The sequence below is a fragment of the Zingiber officinale genome, chromosome 6B, assembly GCF_018446385.1.
Source record: "Zingiber officinale cultivar Zhangliang chromosome 6B, Zo_v1.1, whole genome shotgun sequence".
In the NCBI taxonomy this organism is placed as follows: Eukaryota; Viridiplantae; Streptophyta; class Magnoliopsida; order Zingiberales; family Zingiberaceae; genus Zingiber; species Zingiber officinale.
Genome location: NC_055996.1, coordinates 35333924 through 35359598, shown reverse-complemented (window position 1 = coordinate 35359598; position 25675 = coordinate 35333924). Strand labels below are relative to the sequence as shown.

Sequence of the window (25675 nt, the reverse complement as noted above, 5' to 3'; positions counted from 1 at the left end):
ACAATCAAATATGTTTGAATTGAAAGCTCGATAACATTTAAATAAATTAAGCTTAAGTCAAACTTGAATTGAAAACTTGATAACATCTAAACAAATCAAATTCAATTCAAGCTCATTAAAAATAAACCAAGTCAAGATTGAACCTTGTTTGAATTGAAAATAACATCTAAACGAACTAAGCTCAAGTCAAACTTGAATTGAAAACTCAATAACATCTAAACAAATCAAACTCAATTTAAGCTCATTAAAAATAAAATAAGTCAAACTTAAATAACCATTTCAAAGACTTAATTCATTTAAGATTAAGCTCAGTTTAACTTGTTTATAGCCCTATAGAGAAGCCCTCGGAGCAATAATACAATGATAAAACGTCTTTTTAATTTATCAAGAATCTAAATATCGAATCTCAATTTCAACGAATTAATAGATAAATTTTATAAAAAATGAACAGATGACATTGTAACGAGCCCCATGACCAGTTAAAAATTTCAACGTACGCTCAATACTTGGTGCCAACTTAAACAAAAATTAAACTCTATAGTAGCAAAATATGCTCACCGTTTCTTTTCTGGGCAAACACGTACAGCTGTTTGATCAAGTTCATTTCACATTATAATCTTAAAGAATAGAAAGGGACTCATAAGCTAAAATGAGAAGAAATTCTCATGATCTCTCCTACCATCCTCTTAAACATTCAATTTACATGGTAAAAAGAGAGTTGGTTAGATCAGATGCAAGACATTGTTTTGCACTCTAACAATCACTGCTACTAACATTTTGTACGCACTCTTTAAGCTCCTCTCCACCACCGTCTTGGTGCAGCATGGCATTAATCTCATCGCCTTCTTCCATCTCAAGCTGCCAAGGAACGAAACCGTTAAAAGGAGATATATTTAGGGTTTGGAATATGAGAATAAAATCTCAAAACTGCAGAAGCAATTTGGAAAGAAACATGTTTGATTTACTTCATTTGGAGTTTGCTCCCCTCGTAACTTACGGCCGTCAAACAGGAAAACAAAGTAGTTGATATGGACTGATTCACGATCGCAGTAGGCTTTCATCAGCTTCTGCAACTGAGTACTCCGCTTGATCCTGAAGAAGACCTCCTTTTCATCCTAGACAGCCAAAGTACCATTAAAATATAGCAAGATCGCAGTTAGTAAACCATTAAGATCCCAAAATCATTTATCATTTACCATTTAGAATCCTATTGTAAGATTTAAAACTTAGAATTCACTCAAAATAGCAGAGGTCAATTTCCATATCAATGATAGTTAAAAGTAGCAAAATTTAAAATATGGGTTAGTGCTAGAATTTCGGTCTTTAATCAGAAAGCATTCTAAAATTCACCAGACGAGTTTAATTCTATAATATCCTTTCACTTAGCTTATTTATCTCAAATATAGATCCATATCAATTATAAAGTCAATTAAATTTGAATTTAGAAACAAAAAATATCAAGCATCTGGACAAATGAATCACCTTTCTAATACTAAACTGCGTATTGCACATTAAATTTTTCATTGGCTGAATCTCGAAAAGTACATGTACACAATATAGATAATTTCTTTGTCTTTGGTTCCACTCTTTTTTAATGCTAGTGTTCTAGTTGTTTTATCTCCTCTTCTCTCGCCTTTGTTTAATCTCCTCCTCATAACCAACGAACAAAATTGAGAGATTAGTCATAGGAAAATCAGTCAGTACCATCAATTAGCACTTCTCCTCCTCCCCACACCCTCTCTTTTTAATGCTTCATCTCCTCCTCATGTTGACAATCAAAATTAAAGAATGTAAGTTGGGGAAATCTTCTTATTTCGTTAGTTCTGCACAATACTGCCGAGCCAATGCTTATCTTGGTTGATACGGCTTTTTACAAAAAAATAGTATTAGCACAGGCGCCAGTGACATTTATCCATGCAGATACAATTCTAGTATTGATCAACAACCAAAACGAGACATTTTGGATGCCAACCGATAATACCCATTGAGACTAGAAACCATGAAAAGTAACGGCGTGTCTTCCCCAACTCAAAATGCGCCAGTTCAATCTAATTGTTTCAGTGTGAAACAACAAACCGACAATAAAGAAGGGGAAAAGAACATAACTTGGATTGTCATGCAATATGATGGAGGCCAACTCCAACTCTGTGCATGTCGTTTGTTGTACATCTGATTTCTAGTGTAAGACTAAGACTACTGCAATAAAGCTCTGATAGAAGTATAAATTGAAAACAATTATAATTATGGTGTAATTCTCACCAATCAAAGTGAATCATCGCTGCGGAGTTCAATCAATAGTTGTAGATGCTAGATCGTTTTCCTCCTCCAATTTATGATGTTTATATAGAAGCTAACATAAGTCACTATTTCAATTTGGTTGATTGAACATGTGAAGAAATATACACCAGACTCCCCAATGGAATGAGACCCTTTGGAGCATCTTGAGCTCAGTTGTTTTGTGCTCTGAGCCTGCTCATATCAAACAAACAAAAAAAAAATATTGAAGAACAGAGATGCAATGGATCATTATCACCTTCATCATTTGTGAAGTGTATATGAATCCAGTTCACCACTTTAAAATAGTAATATGTAGGTAGGATTTAGACAAGTTAATCAACTACTTCCATGATGCCACATTACAATATAATAATACAAGTTTTTGCAGTAAAGATCACATAGCCAATTCGATCAAAAATAAAGAACGAAAATGGAATTTTTTTACATCATAAAACAAACACAGTAAAGACTCCAAACCCTAGCGCAAGCGAATCAGAGAAAGTGGAATTGGAAGAAATCGAACCTGCCTCTTGACCTTGAGATTGATGTGGGCGTCCATATCGGTCAGCTTCTCCTCCTGCTGTTCCGACATGACTCTTCACCCTGCTCTCTCCTCCTGCGGCCACAGATCGAGCAAAGAGGCGATCTTCAAAGGCTGAGGGTTATCCGAGCTTTCTTTTGTATTGCCATCGTGGGCTTTATATATAAATTATATATATAATATTTGTTCCGATTTTTACTCATATAATATATTTTTAAGGGAGATTTTACTTCATCCTCAAACTTTATTTATTTATTTAAAAAATAAATAAATAATCTTGATCGTTTTAAATTCATCATATTCCTCCTCCAAATATTGTTTTTCTTTTCTTTTCGCTGTTGAATATTTTTGCTAGAAATTTTAAATCTATTTTACCTTTTTTCTTTTACTTTTGAAGTGGAAAAATAGTCCCCGTTAGGCATTAGTTTGCAACAAGTCCGCTGAATTCACACCGGGAGCTGACAGTAAAATTGTAGCAAACCGAGCAGTATTTCTACAGAGGATGAGAGGGAGCAAGCCGACGTCTTTTGGGTCAAACAAGTCCGCTGCTTCCTGTGGAGGAGACGATTGCTTCTCCCATTCTGTCGTCATCCCTCATCGCCCAATTCCTATGTGAGTAGATCTTCCTAGTGTCTATTCCCCGATTAACCTCTCGATTTTTCGCCTTCCTCTTTTTATGGTCTCGCCGGGAAGTAGAGTTTTAGGGCAACCCATTTTCCTGTGGTCCAGGAGCGGCGGTGGGAGCCTAGCGGAAGCAAGAAGAAGGCGTCTTTAGTTCCCTCGATCAATATTCGGGCGGCTGTTTTGGGGATCTGAAGGCGTGGAGATGGCGGCGGTGAGTTCTTTTTGGTTTTTTGTTTCTTCCCCCTTCTTTTAACTCGTTTTGCCTCCCTTCTTTATCTCTTCGAGCTACAAGAGATGAGGAAGTTATGAGCTTTGAGATTCTGTATCAATTATGTTTGTTGATGTTTCGAATTTGCTTTTGGGATGAACTTAGTGTGTTTTGTCTGATAATTGACGTCTGCCTCTCCATCTCTATTCTCTACCGTGCAACAGAAGGCTTCTAGATATTTGGTTGCCACAGTATAATGCAAGGTTCGATGAGGAATTTGGAGTGCCATTATATCTTAATATTAAAGTTGTTGGTTCCAAGAGTTCAATCTGATTACTTCCTATACTTTGAGATGAAATTGTATGGCAAGAATGTTCAAATTGTTTGGAAAGGTCGGGCTTAATTTGGTATGAGTCACACACATTTTGGGATTTCTTAAGGAGCTAGAGGGTCGGTATGCGTGTAACGTTTTATGTGGAAAATGATGCTTATATATTCAGGAGCGTAGCCAAGTGCAGATGGGAGGGTGCGACCGCCCCTGATTTTTTTATTTTAAATAATAGGACCTCAATGTCACTTTGATTGACTGATTGACCATCGTTCATCGTCAGAAATTGAAATTGACCACATATTTTGAAAGCTCTCGACCTAAGCTATCAATTATACCACTTTTACGAGAAAATATCGTGATTTGAAATATTAAGTATTGAATTTTAAAAATAAAAATAATAATAAACGGATGAACTAAATTGTAGAACACGAAGCGAGTGCGCTAAATTAAAATTGGATCGGGTTCGAACTAAATCCAATAAGTAGGTGCGGAGTTAAGGATTGCATTGGTTCAAACTAGGATTGATTTGAAGTTGATTTGGTCAAGTTATGGTTGAACCAAGTTTAAGGTTTAAACATGTTCGATTGATTTAAAATGAATTAAGGTATTTTTGAAAAACCTTCTCGTTCCTTTTTTTTTCTCTCCCTTTTCTCCTTACGCACGTTGCAGCTCCCGCCATGTCATATGTCACGCCATGCCTTCTCCCATCTCTCTTTTATTTTTCCCTTCCTCTTCATCCCCATTTCCTTCTTTTCCTCTTCTCCAACAATAGTAAACCTGCAGTTATTTCCTTTCCTCTTCTCAAGCACAAGAGCTCTCTTTTCTTCTCCTTTCTTTTCTTCAGCAAGCAAGAAATGCACCATCAGCTGCTGGCCTCTTCCTGTAACAAGGGCAACCCTCGACCATTGCATCTTCTTCCTCTTCTCGTGTTTTCAAGGATTTTGTTGGCACCGTAAGAATAGTCTTGTTTTGCCTTATCTTGCTCTCTTTGTATTGTTACCGAGCTCACCGAAGCTAGTCTAGGTTGCTAACGAAAAAAGTAAAGCTCTCCTCTTTTGCTTTTTTCCTCCCTATCTTCTCTTCTCTCTTTTTCTCAAAAGCAATGGTGTTCCTTTTATCTTTTCCAGCGAGCAATCCTTTACAAGCAACTCTTTTTCCCCTTTGTCCAACCACAGCAACAACCAGAGGAGTAAGTTGTTCCTTTCTTCTTTCATGTTTCATTAATTAAACGAGAATTGTAAAGTATATACTTTATTTTATTAGGTTGATAGTTAGGATGATTATTTAGATTAGAATGGATGTCTCATATGTATGAATGCTAAATATTATGATAAAGCAAGATAACAAATGATTTTTCGACTTTGAGTCATAGATAAGGTCTAGGGACCAAGGGCTTAATATTTTGTGTTGTATTAAATTTTTTAATTTATTGAATTTGCCCCCTCTAATTGCTACTGTATATATTGTAGTACTAAAATTCTCTTACTTCCCATTTTTTTTTTTCCTTTTTTAGGCAAGATGGCCGAAATTTTTTATCAGAATGTGCATTAAACACAATGCTTATTAAGTTGATTCATTTGCACTCTTTTTTCTGGGTAATTTTGACTTCCATGAATCTGGTAAGAATACTCTATAGTTTTTTAAGCAAGAAGTCAAATGGCAAATATAAGTCAGTGTTCCTCAGACTGTAATGTAGTGTTAACATTTGTGACATTGCAGCTAACCAGCCATGTATATATCATGGTGATACATATTTGGCATGGTTTTTGGAAGTTTATGAGATGAGTCATCTAGTACTACCAAAGCTTTTTTTTATCGTTCATATTATGAACTCGTTGACTTTCTTCAGCTATTTTATTAGGTTAATTGCTTATACTCTCTCTTGGAACTGGAAATAGACTTGAGGTGAGAAATACTTTATTGGGATACCTCGATTGATAGTCAACCCAAATCACATGATAGTCTTCAGAAGTTTGTGTTATAAGTCAACTGGTAGACGTGTACTGCTAAAGTTATTTTTTTTTTTTGTTCATATTGTTAAGTTGTTGACTTCAGCTTGGCCTTGCAGATTGGAATTAGACTTGAGGTGATAGATACTTTATTGGGTACCTCAATTGACAGTAGACTCTAAGCACATATCTTCTGATCAGTGAATGTAGGTCATTCCAATACTTAAATCCAGTCTGTTTTTTTTTTCTACTAGTGTTTTTAGTTACATCTGATTGTGCTCAAAAGGTGTGTTTCCTTGATTAGGATCTACCATTTTGGTGTGTGAAGTTGTGTAGGATCTACCATGTATACAATTTGACTTGGCGTGTCCAAAGTGGTTGATGGCTCAATGGCTCGAAATCCATGGAGATTGGAGAAGTATAGTGCAAGCATTTGAGGACTATAGAATAAGGAGCATTGGGGCATGGTAGAGCCGAGGAGATGAATAATGCAAGCGAAGGTGTGAAGGATGACACAAGGAAGAGCTGAGGGTTCTGTGCATTTGAGAGACGAGTAGATTGACGTGAGAAGACTTCAATGCTTCGAAAGGCTTCATGAGAGATGTGAGTGGAGTGACCTATATACAAGGGATAAGACTAGATACCAACTTAGGTGGACTCAACCTTAGATGTGGTCGTAGTTAGGGTGCTAGTTGACTTGTATGGGAAGCCAGTTGATTGGTGGGTGAGAAACTCAATACCCCGTGTTTTAGGGTATGATGTTGACTAGTTGACTCGTGTGGAATATCTAGCTAACTCTTGGATGAGTCGATTGATGAACCAGTTATTTGATTAATAAATCAAAATCCCAAGTTGGTGTGTTTGGAGTATTGATGGTTTGGATGAGTCAACTGATTTGTAAGATTTAGTCAATTGATGGCTCAGACTATCAGGCAAATTGACCAAGTCAATTGAGATCTTTTGGGTTGATAGCAGAATGTTTTTAGTCAACTTAGCAATCCATTAAGGACCGATCAATCCATTAACGTTAAGTCCTGTCGACAATCGAATCAAACGGAGCCAAAGATAGAAAAAGCAACGACAAGATTCAGATAAGATACAATAGATCTGTTGACTGATGACTACCGCCTTATCATAACAACAAGATAAATTTGAATTCAAGAAGGCTATAAAAGGAGCTAGACTTACACTCAAGTGCAAACAATGCCAATATTCTGCTCTCTAGTCTAAAAAGCTTCATTTTATTTCTTATCTTCTCATTTTTGTAATTCCTGAGAATGCTCAACTGAAAAAGGTTTCTTCACCTCCGATGCTACCGACAAGGAGAAACTATAGAGGTGTTTTTAGGAGTGATCCATTTAAAGGATCATAGAATATAGACTAGGACCATATGTGTTGCCAAACCATATTTAACCATTGTGTCATATCATTTGCCTTTTTGTGTCTATTAATTTCCACCTCATTATTTCTTGAATACTAACCTCACAAAAAAGTGGTATTCACCCCTCTAACATTAGGGGTGAGCAAAATCTCGGTTAAATCAAAATAACCAACCAAACCAATTTATTTTAGAAATTCATTCGGTTAATTCAGATTTTTTTTTAAAAAAAAATCTTGGTTATTTCGGTTTATTCGATTCGGTCTCTGTTATGAAATTCAGAATTTGGTTAAACTAATTAAACCAAACTGCCAGCAGTCAACTGATGAGTTATGATTAGTCGACTGTTGGTCTAGGTTTGTGAGTTGTGACAGTTTGAAGAAACATGTAGTCAAGTGACATAGTTGACCGTCCACATATCAATATGATGCAACATCAGTCCACTAGATAACTGACTGAATTAATCAATTTTGCATCGGTACAATTTGTTCGGCTTTAGTGGCAAACTTTGGTCAGTTCGGTTTGTCCAAAAAAAAGTTAGGTTAGTTTGGTTCGATTTTAATTGAATGCTCAGCCTTATCTATCATATCGGTCAACAGACCCGAACAAACTGTACCTACTAGAATATTGTCTTATGGTAATAAAGGGAAGGAACTTATGCTAAGTATTATCAATTGACAATTTTCTTCTTTTTGGAATAGACTAGTGTGAAGCCCCCCTTCATGTTTGATCATATGAAAAAGTGCCTTTTTGTTTGCACATTATTTGTGTATGAATCAAACATTATTTCTTTCCCTTTTTTATTTAGCAACACTAAAGCTACAATTTGGTAGCACCTAAAATATACTTTGATATCCACCTACAATATACTTTGTTAGAGCGTATATTAAAATTTGATAGTAATAAAGTTTGGTAACATTTATGATATAATTTGATAGCATAAATAATCTGACTTGATGTCTTTTAAGATGCATTTTTAGTTGTACCTATAATACAATTTGGTAGTATTTAAAAAATAATTTGGTAGCACCTGCATTTACTTTAGCAGCTCCTAGTACAATTTAGTAGCACCTATAATACAATTTTTTTGTAGAACTTGTTGCAACACAGTCAGTCTACTAGCATTCTGGATTATGCACACAAAATAGTGCTTTAAGATTTGTTCATAAATCCACTTCAGGGATCATATGCAAATAAAGAAGCATGCCTTCATATGATCATGCATGACATGTCAGTGATATCCTTCGATTTGGTTTGAAGAAATAATAATTGCAATGGTTTTCACATTGCAATACTTGTTAGGGTCTATATATTGATATGCTTCCCGGATTGAGCTCTATCTAAGTCCATACCAACAGTAAAATTAATGCTATTGAATTATGTTGATCAATGTCTAAAATTGTTTAGGCGCTTATTAAAACTTAAGTCTCGTTAGTTTAAGTCGGTAACCAACTGCTTCCAAAGGCTCACAGTAAGTTCTTCTAAGATTGATTTCTTGCCCCAATGTGGTGAACCTCATAGCTAGTTAGTTGTCTAAATTAAACATTCTCCAGGGCACTTGTTTCGTTGATTCTTAAGATATTTCCAAGCTTGTTAACTTGCATTCTCTATAATTGATTCTGCATTGGTAATGCTCATCAGATAGCTTCCTCCCGATAGATATAAAGCACATTTTCTTTCTAAATGTGGATGAGATTCAATATGTTCATATTTATCAGATTGCCTGCTGTAAATTTTATTAACTTGAATTTTTATTGATTGCAGCTGAATTTCCATCTTCCAAAACTTGAGAACTAGGTTGACAAAGTTCCCCTTGAACAACATTTTAAGGTTGTACACAAAAGTAGAAGCTAAGGGAAAGCAATCGTACTGAACTCCTTTTGAATACCCTGAAGCTTTGTGCACTAATATGGAGCCCTCTAATTCCAAGGATGAATCCCATCAAATCTCCGGGTCACCATTACGTCAAGGTCCTGTTCCTCATAGAGTCACCACAGAGTCTCCTGTTCAAGGGCAAGGGTATCAGTTGACCTCTAGCGAGCAAAAGAGGGGCGGAAGAACAGGGATTGGATCAGAGGATAAAGTTGAACGCTCTCCACTTCATCCTCATCAAGTGAAAGCATCAAGTAGAACTGATGCATCATCTCCCTTCAGGGGTTCTTCAGAAGGTGGTAATGCAGTTATTATTGGATATGAAATATTTAATGTGATAAAAAAAAGGTAGGGTTATCTTAATTCATCAAGTACTCAATATGTGAAAACTTTTGGGTTTAAGGAATGCTTAGGCATTTTCCTTACGGCCCAATTTCCTATGAATGGGGGATGAGGAGGCTGCGGAAAATTTTCCCAGCTTCTTCACATATTCCTTCTGCTCAAAACAGCCAAAGCTCCATGATTCAAAATTTTGACCTTAAAATCTGATATATATATATATAAATATATATATGGAGGTCAGAAGTTATCGCTTAGACAAGGTAGAGTTTATATCTTCTCTCTTTGAAATAAAGAGAGTGATTAAATAATGCTCCTTACTGAATCTCTATGAACCTACATGATGGTATTAAAAAATTAACGAATTAAATCGATCTTAAATTCCTAGAGATCAAATATATGCTGATGGTCACAATTTTTCTTATTTGATTCCTAGTTATGATCACAAGTTAATTGACAAGTCATGGTCTTAGGAAAGGTAAATAAAAGATTGGAATTCATAATATTTGTTATTGAACACAAATCTCTAATACTTACTCTGAATATTGCAGGTACATCGAGAATGAGGACAGGCGGTCGAGGTGATGAAACAGTAAAGTCCTCTCTCCCGACAGCCTATTCTTTAGTAACAAAGAGTAAGTTGTACTTATTAACATACTATTATTTTGAACAGCCAGACAAAGGGTCATCTGTACCGAAATTTGGTGAGTGGGATGAGAGCAATCCTGCTTCAGCTGATAGTTTCACAGGAATATTTGAGAAAGTGAGGGAGGAGAAAAAGCATGGTTCAGCAAAATCTCCCATGATATCTAATGATATTATCTATGTGAATGATCGTGATAGTGGTGGGTCTATGGTAAGCACTCGTATCTCGTGTTTCAACCTTGGTACATGATCTCATTGGATGTTGTTATTGTGAATTGTGAATCTCATCTAGTTTGGTTCTTGTTCATTCTTTCTATGTTAATGTATATAGTTTTTCTATCATTGCAGCATTTACTTTTGCATCTAGTTCACACAGACACACTGGTAATGATGTTTGTGTTGCCGAAATTGTTGGTTATACTTTGCTGTAACTTTTAGTCAATATCTCATTATGAAAATGGAGTCATCTAGTTGGATTAACTTACATTGTTCGTGTAATTGAAAATGGCATGACATTCACCGAAACTACAAACTTGGCAGCATTAAGATGATACGAGTATATCACTTGCTAGTCTTGATAGTGCTACTATGTGTGGTAAACAACTTTTATGTACACCAAAAACAAGCTACTGAGGTAAGTGGAGTTCAAATGCTGTATTCCTTGTTATTTATGATCTAGTTACTGCTCTGTTATGTGATCAAGAGTTTGAATTCAGAGCCCGAATCTAGGGTGCTTAATTCTGATACATCTGTTTTTTTTTTTTTTTTTTTTGCTTCAACAGAGTTGTTGCTTTTGGTGGTGCAAGAAGTAAACAGATCTTGAAAATGAATCATTACTGCCAGACCGCAGACCGTGAATATCCCCACTCTACACCAAATAGTCGGGGTTCATGGCTTATTGTTGTATATCGTGAATGTGTTTGGAAGTTGCTATTGTATGGCACACTGTGCATGAGTACCAGGATATATCCAGCATCTCTTTTTAATTATTTGTGCCCTCTCTGATGAAGACATTGTATTATAACCTATTTGAGATTCTTTCAGAAGTGTGTGGTGAGTGTGGTGAAGAGGGCCTTCTGTGTATTGGATATATGCTTTTGTTCTTTCCTTGATCGGAACATGATCGTCTAATACCATTTATGCTCTTTCCTCGTGTGGTGAAATCTTCGCCTCTCTTATTATCATGACATAAATCGTGCCCACTTCATGGTTGAAATTTCTTGAATGAAGACAGCAGCATCTAGATGCAGTCTTTCTTGTTCATAAAATGCGTTTGTTTAAGTGCAACTTTCTTTGAATTATATTCGTCAATTTTTTATGAATAGGTGATCCTGACCTAGGTCGTTTTTGACACGTCGGACCTGATCTACTGGCCCGAGTTTGTGTTGCTCTCAACATGACTCGGTGCGTGCTTGTACTGTACTGAGCTTGGTTTGACTCATTTAGGGTGAATCTTGTCCAACATGACTCGTTGTACTAATATTTGAGTTGCATCTCTTATTACGACACATCTCAAACTCCAAGCAGTAAACTCGTCCACGATGGTTTAATTTTGCTCCCACGGACGTAGTTGAATTGGTAAGTGACAGGTTGATTGTCACATGTAATATGGGGGTTGAATTTAGGGGTTAGCGGGGTTATCTCACTTGTCACTTATATTCTCAATTATTATGATTTATCTCCTTCATATTAATTCTGGGACGGACTGACGAGGACGTTGGAGGTGAGCATATTCATCTTTTGCCACTGGAATAATTCACATCAGCTCTTAGGATATAACTGAGTTGATTATCATACGACATATTTACAAAATTGAATCGCTCACAATAAAGTAATATTTAAATAATTATTTTTTTATCAGATATCCAGTCCTTTACGAGATAGATATATGGTCTAGTTTAACATTTCACCTATAAGGCTGCGTTTGGTAGGGCGTAATCTGCCTTGTAATGTAATCCTAATTACATTACAAGGCAGATTATTTTGTTTGTTTCACTTTTAAACTTGTAATGTAATGTAATCTGGATTACAAAATATAGTGAAGTTTTGTAATCCAGATTACAAAACAAATGCTATGTAATCCGATTACATTACGAGGTCACCGTCTCACCAAAATTTAAATACCGAATATACCCTTAGTCCACCGTCGGCCCCCACCCCCCACCGCCGCCGGTCGGCGGCCGGCGACGGCGGCGGCCGGTAGCTGCCGCAAGCTCCGGCAGAAGTGCGGCGACCGTCAGTAGAGGTCGTAGGACATTTTTTTGTCATTTTGTAATAATACAAATTACATTCCTGATAAAAAAATAATAGATACCAAACAAAAAAATGTAATCATCCTTGTAATCAAATATTACATACATTACATTTCCAAACGTAGTAATGTAATCAAGATTACATTACATTACAAATTTGATTACATTACAAGCTAGATTACATTACACCCAACCAAACGTAGCCTAAGAGTATTCTCAATGGAGTGTTAAATGGGTATTATAATACCCACTCACAAAAGAGTATGTCCACTCACAAGAGAGAGGAGGGAGGGTGTTCAAAGGTTTGAACACCTTTGAACACACTCTCTCTTAATTTTTTAATATTTTTTTCTTTTTTAAATTATAAAATTTTTAATATTATTTTAAAAACTAATAAAAGGGATGAATGAGTGGATGGTGGAGTCCGTGTTAATGTTAAAAGGGATGTGGGTGAAAAAAAGATGTTGTTATAATGAATATGTGAATGTGACCTTATGTTTTTTTTGATGAAGTGGTGGATATTATAATATTATAACATTGTGGATATGTAGCCGTTAGTTTTCTTAAATTTAATATAGAAAAATACTTTGTAGGGTGTTTGACTGGGGGATATTGTCTTACTGCAACATTCTATTTAGGGTGACATAGAAGCTGCGAGAGGAAAAAAACAGAAGAAAAATCATTTTCTCCAAAGTGCATCGATACGTGAATTGTTGACATTGTCACAATATTGTTCAGGTCGTTGCTATCTGAGTGCAATGTAGTAGTTGATATATTATAGGGGTTTCTTGCTTGGCTTTGATACGTGATTTTTTTAGGGTTTTTATTTATTTGAAGATTTTTTTTATCTTGTATTAATACTCCTGAAGTCTTTATCATCAACTGATACAATGATAGGGTTTTATATTAAATAATATTTTTTATTATCTAAGGATGTTTAAAAATCCATTTCAAATGACTTTACATTATCTTCCTATGTCAATTTTTACTGTTTTCTTAATTAACTCATTAATCATATTTTAGCAAAACTCATTGATGGTCACGATCACCGCATTCCTAAAACAATGACTTCTTGACATCATTGATTTACTCTAAGATGATATCAATGGCTTCCTTATACCTATCCATGATAAAGTTTCAAAATCTAAGAGTTAATAGGTTTATTAATAAGTTTTGGTTAAAACTATAACTCTAGGTATTAGTTCTAATATGATCCATTGTCTCTCTTCCACTCCCCTTGTCTTACTATGCTCTAAACCTCTTAACTCAGGACCCCATTCAGTCAAAAGTAATTATTTTTTAAAAAATAAACTATTTTGAATTTTGAAACAATGTTATATCTGAAGTTAGTCCGATCTGATTCACTCTAGAATAATATCAATGACTTTCTTGCACTTGTTTGATCTATTCATGCTAAAGTCTCAAAATTCCAATGCTATTAGGTCTATCAATAAGTTTTAATCAAAACTCATAAATTAGAAGTAGTTCAAACTATTGGTGCAGTGGGGCTGACAAGAAAGAGATGAATTACCTGCAAATGAAAGTATATCATCCTCAAGACTTTCAACTAAAAAATGCAATACTAATAAATGAAAGAATAGAAATAAAAATGAGATAGAATTTTAACTTGGTTACAACCCAGGGGGTTATTAATCCAAGGCGGTCGAACAGCTCTACTAGAATATCTCCTTCACTGTAGGCGGAGAAGCCTTTTTTACACACTTAGAATGCTCAGAGGTTGCTAGGAACTTAATACAGAGTTGAATGCTTATTTCCTAGCTCCAGGGGCCTTTATATAGCTTCTGGAAAGTCTATCTTGAGTGTTGAAGGCGCCTCCAAAAGGGTTCAAGGCGCCTCCAATGGTTTGACTGGATAAAACTCTATCCGATTGTAAACGACCACTTTGGCTTGGTCCGAGGCGCCTCAAACAGCTTTGGAGGCGCCTTGGACTGTCTGAGGCGCCTTCAAGGTGATGGAGGCGCCTCAAACTGGGCAGGTAGCACAGGCGCCTTTAGCACTTTGTTGAAGGCGCCTCAAGCTAGCTTTCCAGCTCCTTTTGACTTCATTTTGGCTTTCGATGTTCCGATAGCTTGGGTGATTGCGGCCAACCGGAATAGAGCTCACCCGAACCCAATTCCTGGCCTTTTCCTCGAGCAGCAGGCTTCCATCCCGGCTTCTCGTCCCTCGAACGTCGCGCACGTTCTTCTTGTCCACCGGAGTACTCTTCCCCAGCTCTCTCGTCCTTTAGACGCACCGAGCCCGTCGGCTCCCTTCCCGTGTCGTCCTTCTCGCTAGCTGCGTCTTCTGCTCGACTTCTTACGCTCCTAAGTTCCTGCACACTTAGACACAGGGATCAAATAGCAAAGAAGGACCTAACTAACTTGGTTGATCACATCAAAATACTCACGGGGTCCAACAATCTCTCCCTTTTTGATGTGCATCAACCCAAGTTCAAGTTAGGGTAAAACAGACAAGTAGTAATTTTGAAGAAATTACTAAACTAACTTTTTTAAGCATAAATTTACAATTAAAATAAATTACAACATAAGATTTAGCTCAGATCTAATACCAATTTTTGAACAGAATATCATTTTACAAAAATTCAAAAATATTTCTAACTCCTCCTTAACTTGTGCCTATCTCTCCCCCTTTGATCACAGCAAAAACGGGATTTAAAACATGTTCAAAATTCTAAGTCATTTGAAACAGTTTCTAAGTCTTGCACTTTTAAAAAAAAATTCGAAGTAAAAAATGTTAAAACAAAATTTTAACTTAGGCCTATCTCTCCCCCTTTGAAACCAGATTTTTAAAAAATGTTTTTAAAAGAAACTTTCTAAAACATTATTTAATCTTAATTTTAATATTTTATCAGAAAGTTAATTAAACATTTTTATCCCAATATTTTGGCTTCGAGGTCGTGACGAGGCACTAGGTTTTCTTGGTTATTGGAGCAACAACCACTTCTTTAGACAAAGCCTCATAAAAAAATTTTAATGTTAATTTTCTCGTTGAAAGCTTTAATTTTTTTTTTGAAAAAATTTAGTCTAGGAAAGATTTTGGAACCCAGTAAAGGTTCCTTCCTACTGGATTAATTAAGAACTTAGGGGGTACATAGTTTCTAGAAACTTTTCTAAGTTGTCACTGATGCTTTCTAATATACCAATTTAATTTTTCATAAACTCTAAGTTTTGATTTTGGAAATTTAATTAAGCATGCATGATTATTTTTTAATTTTTCAATCTCAATTTTTAGTTTCTCATTTTCTAATTTTAAAATATCATACATTTCTAGTGGACATGCTTTTGCTAATTATAATTTCAATTCAACATTTTTTTTTTCTAATTTCACTAGATCTTTTGTAAGCACTTTGATAAATTCAAAAGACTAAGTAGGGGTGAGATTACGTACCTTACTTACCTCACTTGGTGATGCTCCCCCTTCGTTGCAGCTTTCTTCTTCTGATGATGATCCTCCCCCTTCATCTATGCTTATCTCTGAGCTGGTTTCTTCAAAAAGATGGTTGGCCATCAGTACTACTCCCGAGAAGGCTTCGACTTCAGATTCCGAGAATGAAGATTCATCCCATGTAGCCTTCAAACTCTTGTGTTTAGAGGGTGTCGGTCTTCGAGACTTTTCCTTGTCCTTTTTCTTTAATTTAGGGTAGTCATCCTTGATGTACCCTTCCTCGTTGCAGTTGTAGCATCAGACCGTCCTTTTGTTGCATTGATTCTTCCTTGACTGTGATCAAAATTTATTAGTTTTAAGAAATTTATTGAAACGTCTTACCAGTAGCGCCGCTTCGATTTCGTCGATCGACGCTTCGGAGTCGGGATCGTCCTTTTCGGCTTGTAAGGCAATGTTGAGGTTCGACTTCTCTACTTGTTTAGGCTTTGCAAGTCAAGACTCGTGAAATTCGAAAGTAAAAATAGACTTTCTAAACTACTTACCTCAAAGTCCTTAGAGATGTAGTAAGCATCTACTAAGGACACCCACTTTGGAGTTCTTGGGAAGGCGTTGAGCGCATACCGGATGGAATATCGATTTGTTACCGATTCACCGAGATTTGTCAGTTGCATTATCAACTCCTTGATTCTCGCTTGGAGTTGCGCTACCTTCTCGTCGGTGTTCATCCGGAGATTCATCAGCTGAGTCTGGAGGATGTCACGCCTCGCTAGCTTCGCTTCCGAGGTACCTTCGTGGAGTTCTAGGAATTTATCCTAGAGGTCTTTGGCAGAGTCGTAGCTTCCGATCCGACTTACCTCCTGGGGTGGAAGAACACTGAGCAGGTGAAATTCCGCCTTTCCGTTGGCCACAAAATCGGCCTGCTCCTTCCTCGTCCAGTTGTATTCTTCTTTGTCTTTTGGCGCTGTATATCCATATTTCATTATTAAAAGGATATCGAATTCGGTTTTGAAAAATACCTCCATTTTTTGCTTCCATGTAGCGAAGTCTCCGTCGAACTTCGGAAGATAAATGTTCGCTCTGGCCATCGTTTTGATCTTTGTACTTCAGTTGGCGGTTAGTCCTTCTAAGGTGGTCGGGCTCTGATACCACTTGTTGCTGCAGCGGGGCCGGCAAGAGGGGGTGAATTGCCTGCAAATGAAAGTATACCCTCCTCAAGACTTTCAACTCAAAAATGCAACATGAATAAAAATGAAAGAATAGAAATAAAGAGGAGATAGAATTTTAACTTGGTTACAACCCAGAGGGTTGTTAATCCAAGACGTTCGAACAACTCTACTAGAATATCTCCTTCACTATAGGTGGAGAGGCCTTTTTTACACACTTAGAATGCTCAAAGGTTGCTAGGAACTTAATACAGAGTTGAATGCTTATTTCCTAACTCCAGGGGCCTTTATTTAGCTCCTGGAAAGTCTATCTCGAGTGTTGAAGGCGCCTCCAATGGTTTGATCGGATAAAACTCTATCCGATTGCAAACGACCACTTTGGCTGGATCTGAGGCGCCTTAAACAGCCTTGGAGGGGCCTCGGACTGTCTGAGGCGCCTTCAAGGTGATGGAGGCGCCTCAGACTGGGCAGGGAACACATGCGCCTTCATCACTTCATTGAAGGCACCTCAAGCTAGCTTTCCAGCTCCTTTTGACTTCATTTTGGCTTCCGATGCTCCGATAGCTTGGGTGATTGCGGCCAGCCGGAATAGGGCTCACCCGAACCCAATTCCCGGCCTTTTTCTCGAGCAGGCTTCCGTCTAGGCTTCTCGTCCCTCGAACGCCGTGCACGTTCTTCTCGTCTACCGGAATACTCTTCTGCAGCTCTCTCGTCCTTCGGACGCATCGAGCTCGCCGTCTCCCTTCCCGTGTCGTCCTTCTCGCTAGCTGCGTCTTCCTCTCGACTTCCTGCGCTCCTAAGTTCCTGCACACTTAGACATAGGAATCAAATCGCAAAGCAGGACCTAACTAACTTGGTTGATCATATCAAAATACCCACGGGGTCCAACACAAACTTGGTCCATTGCCTTCCTTCCACTCTCCTATGTCTCAATGTGCCTAAAAGTTCTTAACTTAGTGACCCCTTTAAACAAATTTAGCCCTCTTGATTTCTGACAGGATGGTATATTCGGACTTAAACATACCTGATTCACTCTACGATAACACCAATAGCTTCCTTGAACTCCCTTGATATTGTTTATGCTAAAATTTCAGAATTCCAAAGAAATTGGTTCGTCAATGAGTTCTAATTAAAAAAATACATTAATGGACCCAAAATATTCAGATTTAGTCCAAATCTATTCCAGTTGGTTCCTTCCACACCCCTAAGTCTTGTCATATCCAAAAACTCTAAACTCATGACCTCTAATAGCCTAAAGTGACTATTCCAAAAAACAAAAAAAAAATATCAATAGATACCCACTAAAACAAATTTGGCTTTTCGCAGCACGAAATTATGCTATCTACAATGTGCATTTCACGCTGTATGACTACAAGTTGTTGAAAGTCATAAGACATCAATAAGACGCGCTGTAGTTAAGAGCATTCGTAGGGTGCACTGTGCGTTGCAGTTAAGAACATTTGCAGTGTGCACCGTGCGCTGCAATTAAGAGCATTTGTAGTACGCACCGCGTGCTATAGTTAAGAGCATTTGTAGCGCGCATCACATACTACAGTTAAGAGTATTCACAGCAAGCACCGTACGTTGCGACTAAGAGCATTTGCAGTGCGCTGTGCGTGTTGTAATTAATAGTATTCGTAGCGCGCACTGCATGCTGTAGTTAACAATATTCACAACACGTGATGTGCGCTGCAGTTAAAATACCATATAATTATCACTAATATTTATTTAAAATATATAATTCAAATTTAAAATTTAAATATTATAATAATTCATCCATCACTTTAATAGAAATAAAAAATTATAAAATACAATAAAAAAATATATATAATTTTTATTTATCTAATTATTATTTTACAAAGCTCATAAATTTCTCTAAATCATCTAAAAAATAATAAATCACTAACAATAAAAGATTTCACTATCAACAGTGTTCCAATACTGCTTTAATCTGATATGTATTCAACAGTATTTCACTAGCCACCAACATTCGTATTATTCTCAAGACTTTCATCTTAGCTTTCATCTTCTCAAAACCCCAATTTCCGCTTCAAAATAATAAATGACTGGACTTTCTACAAAGAAATATACTATTCAACAAGACCTAGTGAAGAGAATAAACAAACAAAAAATAGAATGAAAATAATAAAGGATACTCAACCTGAGGTTTGATATTTAACTCCCAAAGGAAATAATGAATTCAATAGATAAAAAATTCTATTGATTTCAATTGAAAGAAAACTAATGCATTTCACTTCAACTCCATGAGTTAAGTAGATGATTAAAAGTGCTACTATTGCATAGGACAAAAAACTTATAGCAACTAGGGTAAACATATAAAAGTTTCAGTCTTGTAACTTGCCTATTATTTCACTCAGGAAAAACATATATCAAGTAGGGCACCCAATATTTGTCATGTTTGAAAGGATCTTGATGGGAGACAAAGGACCACCTTCTTCACTCAACAGTAAAGCATATTGCTCAAGTTCACACACGAGGCACCATTCTTTCACACAACCTAAGAAACTAATGAATGAGTAAAACTGAAGATATTATGGAATTATGCAATTCTCATTCACAATAATAAGTAAAAACATTCAGGTTTTGTGGAAGTTAGACATAGCAAAAAAGCATTGGCATAGCAATTGTAAATTCGAGCCAAAGAAATTGGTTAGGCCATTACCAATGGAACTCTAGAATTGATTATGAAAAAAATTAGTAATTCATTAAGGTGTGGTACATCTAGAATAGATTAGGCCATTACAACATGCTTCAGGTTAAAAATCAATAATTCTTTCCATGGCATTTGTCTTTAGAGACTAAATATACAAACAAGAAATCTTAATGAGACAGAACCTATTACTTTTTTATGCTGTTAATTAGTTAATATATGCCATAAATAGTTTTTCATCTCATATTATCAAGTCATGTTAAGCCCCCTATTATAGGATATTAATCAGTCATGATAGTGACATTTTCTAAGTTTGTGTTATTCTTGCATTTAAAACAGAAAAAGAACACAGAATAAATATTATAAGGTGCATGCTAGAAATCCATGTTAGTAGATTCCAATTGTAAATGGTAATTCAAGTGAAGTTATCAGCAAATAGAAAAATGATTTAATCAAAATATAGAATCCATGTTAAAGTTAGTAATAGTCACAAATAAAAGAAACTTCAAAATTGATGTCTATATATCACAATGGAGGTCAAGTTAGTCACTAAGAAACTGATTTCTATTAAAGTTGATTGGCTAATGACTTTATACCAAAGTTCACAGTGTCAACAAAGTGATCCAGAAAGAATCTACTTCAAATTGATATTTAGATATTACAATGGAAGTCCAAGTAGTGAGAAACTGATTTCTGTAAAAGTTTATTAGCTAATCACTTTATACCAAAAGCTCAACATGTCATAAAAGTGACCAATCTAAATACTTGTATACTTAATACTATCCCCTCTTGTGGTAGTGAGCATGCCAGATCAATTTGCTTCAAGTACACAAAACAACAAATGAAGCTAAAAAATGAATAACTCAATCTGATTACAACATCATAGGAATGACCTTGCCTCTTGGCATGCTTTTGAAACATTTACCACAAAAATGTCAGGGTAATACTAAACTGCATAGCCTGTGTTTCAAATTACAATTGATAGTTTAAACATTTTTTGACTCATACATATTGCCACAATTAAGCAGGCCCTTGGGAGAAATGTGACTTTCTTCCCATTGGAAAAGCTTAACAAGAACCTCATAAGGACACAGAAGTTGACCAAGCTTATTTTTCTATATTGCTACAATATAGTATAATTTGGAAATCATAGGCATTTTCTATCAAGAAAAAAATCAGCTTACCAGTCCAGGAAAAGATCCATAATAAAACATCACTATTGCCTGTACGCAAATAGGAATGCTAAACAAATCTGCAAATGAACATTAATATCAAAACCATAGTGTATAAGAAAATTATATTGAAAAAGACACTGCAGCAATTTTGTTGTTGCAGAAGGCTCTCCTTTGTATAACAAAAAGAGACCATGTTATATTTTCCAAGACTAAAAAATCTTGGATAGCTCAAACATAACTAGATTTGACTCCAAAACATATGTACAAGGAGTAAATTAAACCAACCAGAAAACATTAAATACGTTAGTACCATTGAAATATAATGTTGCTGCACCAGCATAGTGGAGATTTTTTTTCATTTTGTTTTTGAGACTAAAATGAAGATAACATATATTTCATATCATAAATTAATAGGGACAGTCCATAATAAAATAACAAAGGTACATGCCAGCAGTCCATCATCCGGCACCCTCAACAAAGCTATGTTAGTGGACCAAAAATAAATTTAAATATTACTTGAAAAAAGTTATAAATTTTGACTTTTAACGGTGCATTTTGTTGGAAACATAATGTGAATGGAAAATTAAATCTAGATCATTGGATCAAGATTGACAAATAATGTGAATGGGATATTAAATCTCAATCGTTGGATCAAGATTGACAAATCTGGATCGTCGATTTGAGAAGACATAAGTGCCCTTTGGATGGATCAATCTCAACTATTGATTGGCATCCAAATGAAGAGACATTGTATCTTTGGGAAGGGATGCAATCTAAACCATTCAATTCAAATTGGATGGTTAAGATCTAATTGAACCAAGAGGTTCTTATAACTTTTCACTTAGTATAAATAAGACCCCTTTCATTCTCATTTCACACACTCAATTTATTCCAATTCAAAGCAAGTATTGTATTGCATACTTGCATTTGGAGAGTTCAAGAAGCTTCTTCGGTTCGAAGGTCTTGCGATTTACAGTGCTACTATTGCAAGAAAAAGTCATTGTATCTTAGGAGACGATTGTCGTGTACCGTGAGCACCATGTGCGGAGCAAATTCATCTTAAAGAGAAAGACTTAACTCTAGCCTTAACTTCGCTAAAGCAGTGTTATACCATTATTTTGCCCGCACTCAGATTGCACCACTACCAGATCCCAACAATTTAAAGATGCACTTTTCATGCAATCTTGATGGATTCATCATCGACGACTCCTGTTTCACCAACGCTTGGTGAAAAACCAAAGAAGTTTACGGGTACCGATTTCAAGATGTGGCAGCAAAAAAATACTATTTTACTTAACCACATTAAACCTTGCGAGGTTCTTACATGAAGATACCCCCTCCATATCTCAAGGTGAGACTGATAACGGAAAGAGGGCGGAATATGATGCCTAAAGGCATAATGACTTCTTATGTTGAAATTATGTCCTTAATGGCTTGGACAACACATTATACAATGTGTATACTATAATGTCAATTGTAAAGGAGTTATGAGAATATTTCGAATGGAAGTACAAAATAGAAAATGTTGAACTGAAGAAATTCATCATCGACAAATTCTTAGAGTTCAAGATTATTGATTCCAAAATTGTGATAACTCAAGTCCAAGAGTTGTAGTTGATCCTACATAATCTTCATGTTGTGGGCATGATAATGAATGAGTCCTTTCAAGTTGCCCCGATAATCAAGAAACCTCCACCTTCATGGAGGGAATTCAAAAATTATCTAAAGCACAAGAGAAAGGAGATGTGACTTGATCATTTGATTGTAAGATTGTGGAATGAAAAAGACAATCGCAAGAAATCATAATAAAAAAAATGCATACATTTGCAAAGGCAAATCTGCTGGAATTAAACACTAATAAGAAAAGAAAGTATCTAGGCAAAGAATAGAGCCAAGGGAGGGTCAAGAAATTCCAAGGAACATGTCACAACTATGGCAAACCGAATCACAAGGCCAAAGACTACCGACGTCCAAAGAAAGTCACTCAAGTGCGCATGACTAAAGATAAGTCAGTGCCAATAGACATGTCAGAATTAGACTTGATTGCTATTGTATTTAAAGCCAACTTGGTGGGCAATCCAAGGTAGTGGTTGTTGGTTGCTACTCGGAATACCATCCTAGTTGTAGGGACCTTGATGTCCGCTAGAGGGGGGGGGGGGGGGGAATAGCGTCTCGTCGCGCACTTGTGTTTGCGTTGTCTTGATATGCAGCGGAAACTAAAATACAACACACACAATGCTAACACCTAGGGTTTACTTGGTATCCACCTCAAGATGAGGTGACTAATCCAAGGATCCACACGACACGCCTATCTCCACTATGAAAACCTCCTTCTCGGTCGCAGCCGGAGGCGGAGAAGCCTCGTACAACACTCACACACAACACAACACAAATACAACAAGAAGAAACAAAAATACAACTCAATACACTCTTCTTCTTGCTTACTTGTTGCTTGTCGTGGCCTCTTGAACCTTGGAGATGCACCCCAAAAGCCTTCAAGAACTGGCGGAGAAGCTCGTAGAAAATCGACGGTGAATCGCAAAAAAATCGCAGATGAAGCTCGCAAAAGAACTACGGAGGAAACGCTCCGCAATGGCTATATACTGTGCTCCCAATCGATCCAAATCATTCCCAATCGATTGCCACGTCAGCATCCAGCAATCCCAGCCGTCCATCGCCTGCAACCTGCGCAACGGTCACTTCCCAATCGATCGACCGATCGATTGGGACTGGCTGAATCGATCGGTCGATCGATTCAGCGCCTCTCTGTGCTCTCGCGTCCATGCGAGGCTACAGTACCCCAATCGATCGATTGATCGATTGGGAACATCTGGATCGATCGACCGATCGATTCAGAAGCATTCTGTACTTCTCGCGATCGTGCGAGAACACCCTTGCCCAATCAATCGACTGATCGATTGGAAAGCCTCTGTGCTTGCGAATAATGCTCCCAATCGATCGCCCGATCGATTGGGCCATCACAATAATCGCAACACACCCCAATCGATCGGCTCCTGTTCAATCGATCGCCCGATCGATTGAACGCCCTGGACTTGACTCAAACTCAAGTCCAGCTCCCCAAACCCAACTCTCGATCAATCGTGACCTATTGGGTTTGCACGCCTAGCATTTGGCTACTCCCGACCAACCTCGAACTAGCCTTCTAGCCTCCTCCATCAGCCTTACGTCCCTCGGATATCTCCCCATCCTTCACGCCTTGCCTTCTGAAGCTTCCATCGGCCTCATCCTAGTTGTCGGGTTCTCCTAGCCAAATCACCCTAGGACTTGCTTTTCCAAGATCACACTTGGACTTTTCAATTGCCTGGTTCCTCACCAGGACTTTCCTTTTGTCAAGATCACACTTGGACTTTCCAGTTGCCTGGCTCCTCACCAGGACTTTCCCTTTGCCTAGTTATACTAGGACTTTCCAATTGCCTGATCTCACTTATCAGGACTTTCACCACCAAGTCTAGTCAACACTAACCTACTTGAATTTTCACTCTTGTCAACCTTCCCGTTGGACTTACCTTTGCCTAATATCCAATTAGGACTTTCCCAGTCAAGTCTCCTGTCAACCTTGACCTACTTGACTTCTCTCTTGCCTAACCTCCAGTTAGGACTTTCCCAGATGCCTAAACTCCAGTTAGGACTTTCCCAGTCAAGTCTCCGGTCAACACTGACCCACTTGACTTCTCTTCTCATCAACCTGGTCAATCACTTGACCATCTCCACAATCGGACGATTGCTCCAGCAATCTCCATATATTGTCAAATGGACGATTGCCCTAGCAATCTCCATATATTGTCAAACATCAAAACCCAAACCCTGACTCAAGCTTGACTCAACTCAAGCTTAGTCAAACTAGTCAAACTTGACCTCAGGAAATTACCCCAACAATCTCCCCCTTTTTGATGTTTGACAATTCCACTAAGTTAGACTAAATCCCATAGCCTTACCCTTTTCATAATCACAAGGCTAAATCCCATAGCCTTAATCTCTTCCTTATACCTAGGCTAAATTCCATAGCCTTAACCTCTTCACTTTACCAAGGCTAAATCTCATAGTCTTAACCTTTTCATAATCACAAGGCTAAATCCCATAGCCTTAACCTCTTCATGACAAGGCATGAATGAAGGTTTCCTTCATCTCTCCCTTTCCTAGAGGGCAAACTCCCCCTTCTTAGGATGAAGGCCTAACTTAACCTTCCATTCTCCCCCTTTGTCATACATCAAAAACTGAAAAAAAAAGAAACTCTTCTCCATAAGAGTTAACTCCACAATGAAGATCACATACCCTTCATTGTCTCCAAAGCTCCCCCTTGAGCTCTACTTCACTTCACAATGCTCATCCTAGAGCATGCATCAACTCCACAATGAAACTCCCATTCATTGTATTCAAGGCTCCCCCTTGAGCAGTAATTTTCTTCTCAATGCTCATCCCAGAGCATTTTTCATCTTAGCAATGAAGATAACCAATCTTCCATTGCTCTTCAATACTCGACCCTGAGTATTAATTCATAATGAAGGTTTAACCCACCTTCCAAGGTCTTTGACAAGATTTTTATGTTTTCAAAGAGTAACTCCCCCTAAAAACATGATCAAACTTCTATCATTGCACCAACAATGACTTGTGGTTCCTAAATAATTAGGAAAACCAAAACTCGAAGTTTTGAGGTTCATAATTCAATAATAAAACTAAACCTCAACATAAACTTCACCTAAGTCTGCCTTAATCAATCCATGCTGGTTTTCATCATGAAAACTCCCCTTATGTGTATACAAATGTATTCCAAATGGTTAGGAATGATTAATGACCCTTTAAAACCAAAACTTGAAGTTTTAAGGT

At 37.1% G+C, this 25675-nt stretch overlaps 2 protein-coding genes across 6 annotated transcripts; one reads left to right on the top strand and one right to left on the bottom strand.

The window, feature by feature from the left end:
* Positions 1 to 541: 541 nt before the first annotated feature.
* Positions 542 to 2970, bottom strand: LOC121992353 (small ubiquitin-related modifier 2-like). The gene is made up of 3 exons (XM_042546664.1): positions 2801 to 2970; positions 966 to 1115; positions 542 to 858 (listed from the first exon to the last, which is right to left on the bottom strand). Exons 1-3 carry the CDS (start codon positions 2867 to 2869, stop codon positions 754 to 756), a joined length of 324 nt encoding a protein of 107 aa, XP_042402598.1. The 5' UTR covers positions 2870 to 2970; the 3' UTR covers positions 542 to 753.
* A 303-nt stretch (positions 2971 to 3273) lies between these two features.
* Positions 3274 to 11327, top strand: LOC121992352 (RPM1-interacting protein 4-like). 5 transcript variants are annotated; one of them, XM_042546661.1, is made up of 6 exons: positions 3274 to 3430; positions 3548 to 3653; positions 9073 to 9476; positions 10071 to 10111; positions 10193 to 10375; positions 10947 to 11327. In XM_042546661.1, the coding sequence occupies exons 3-6, from the start codon at positions 9218 to 9220 to the stop codon at positions 10974 to 10976; spliced, it is 513 nt and encodes a 170-aa protein (XP_042402595.1). In that variant the 5' UTR covers positions 3274 to 3430; positions 3548 to 3653; positions 9073 to 9217; the 3' UTR covers positions 10977 to 11327. The 5 variants fall into 5 exon arrangements, with proteins under 5 accessions (XP_042402595.1, XP_042402592.1, XP_042402596.1 ...); XM_042546658.1 differs by having other exon boundaries at positions 9073 to 9479; XM_042546662.1 differs by having other exon boundaries at positions 3339 to 3653.
* Positions 11328 to 25675: the final 14348 nt, after the last annotated feature.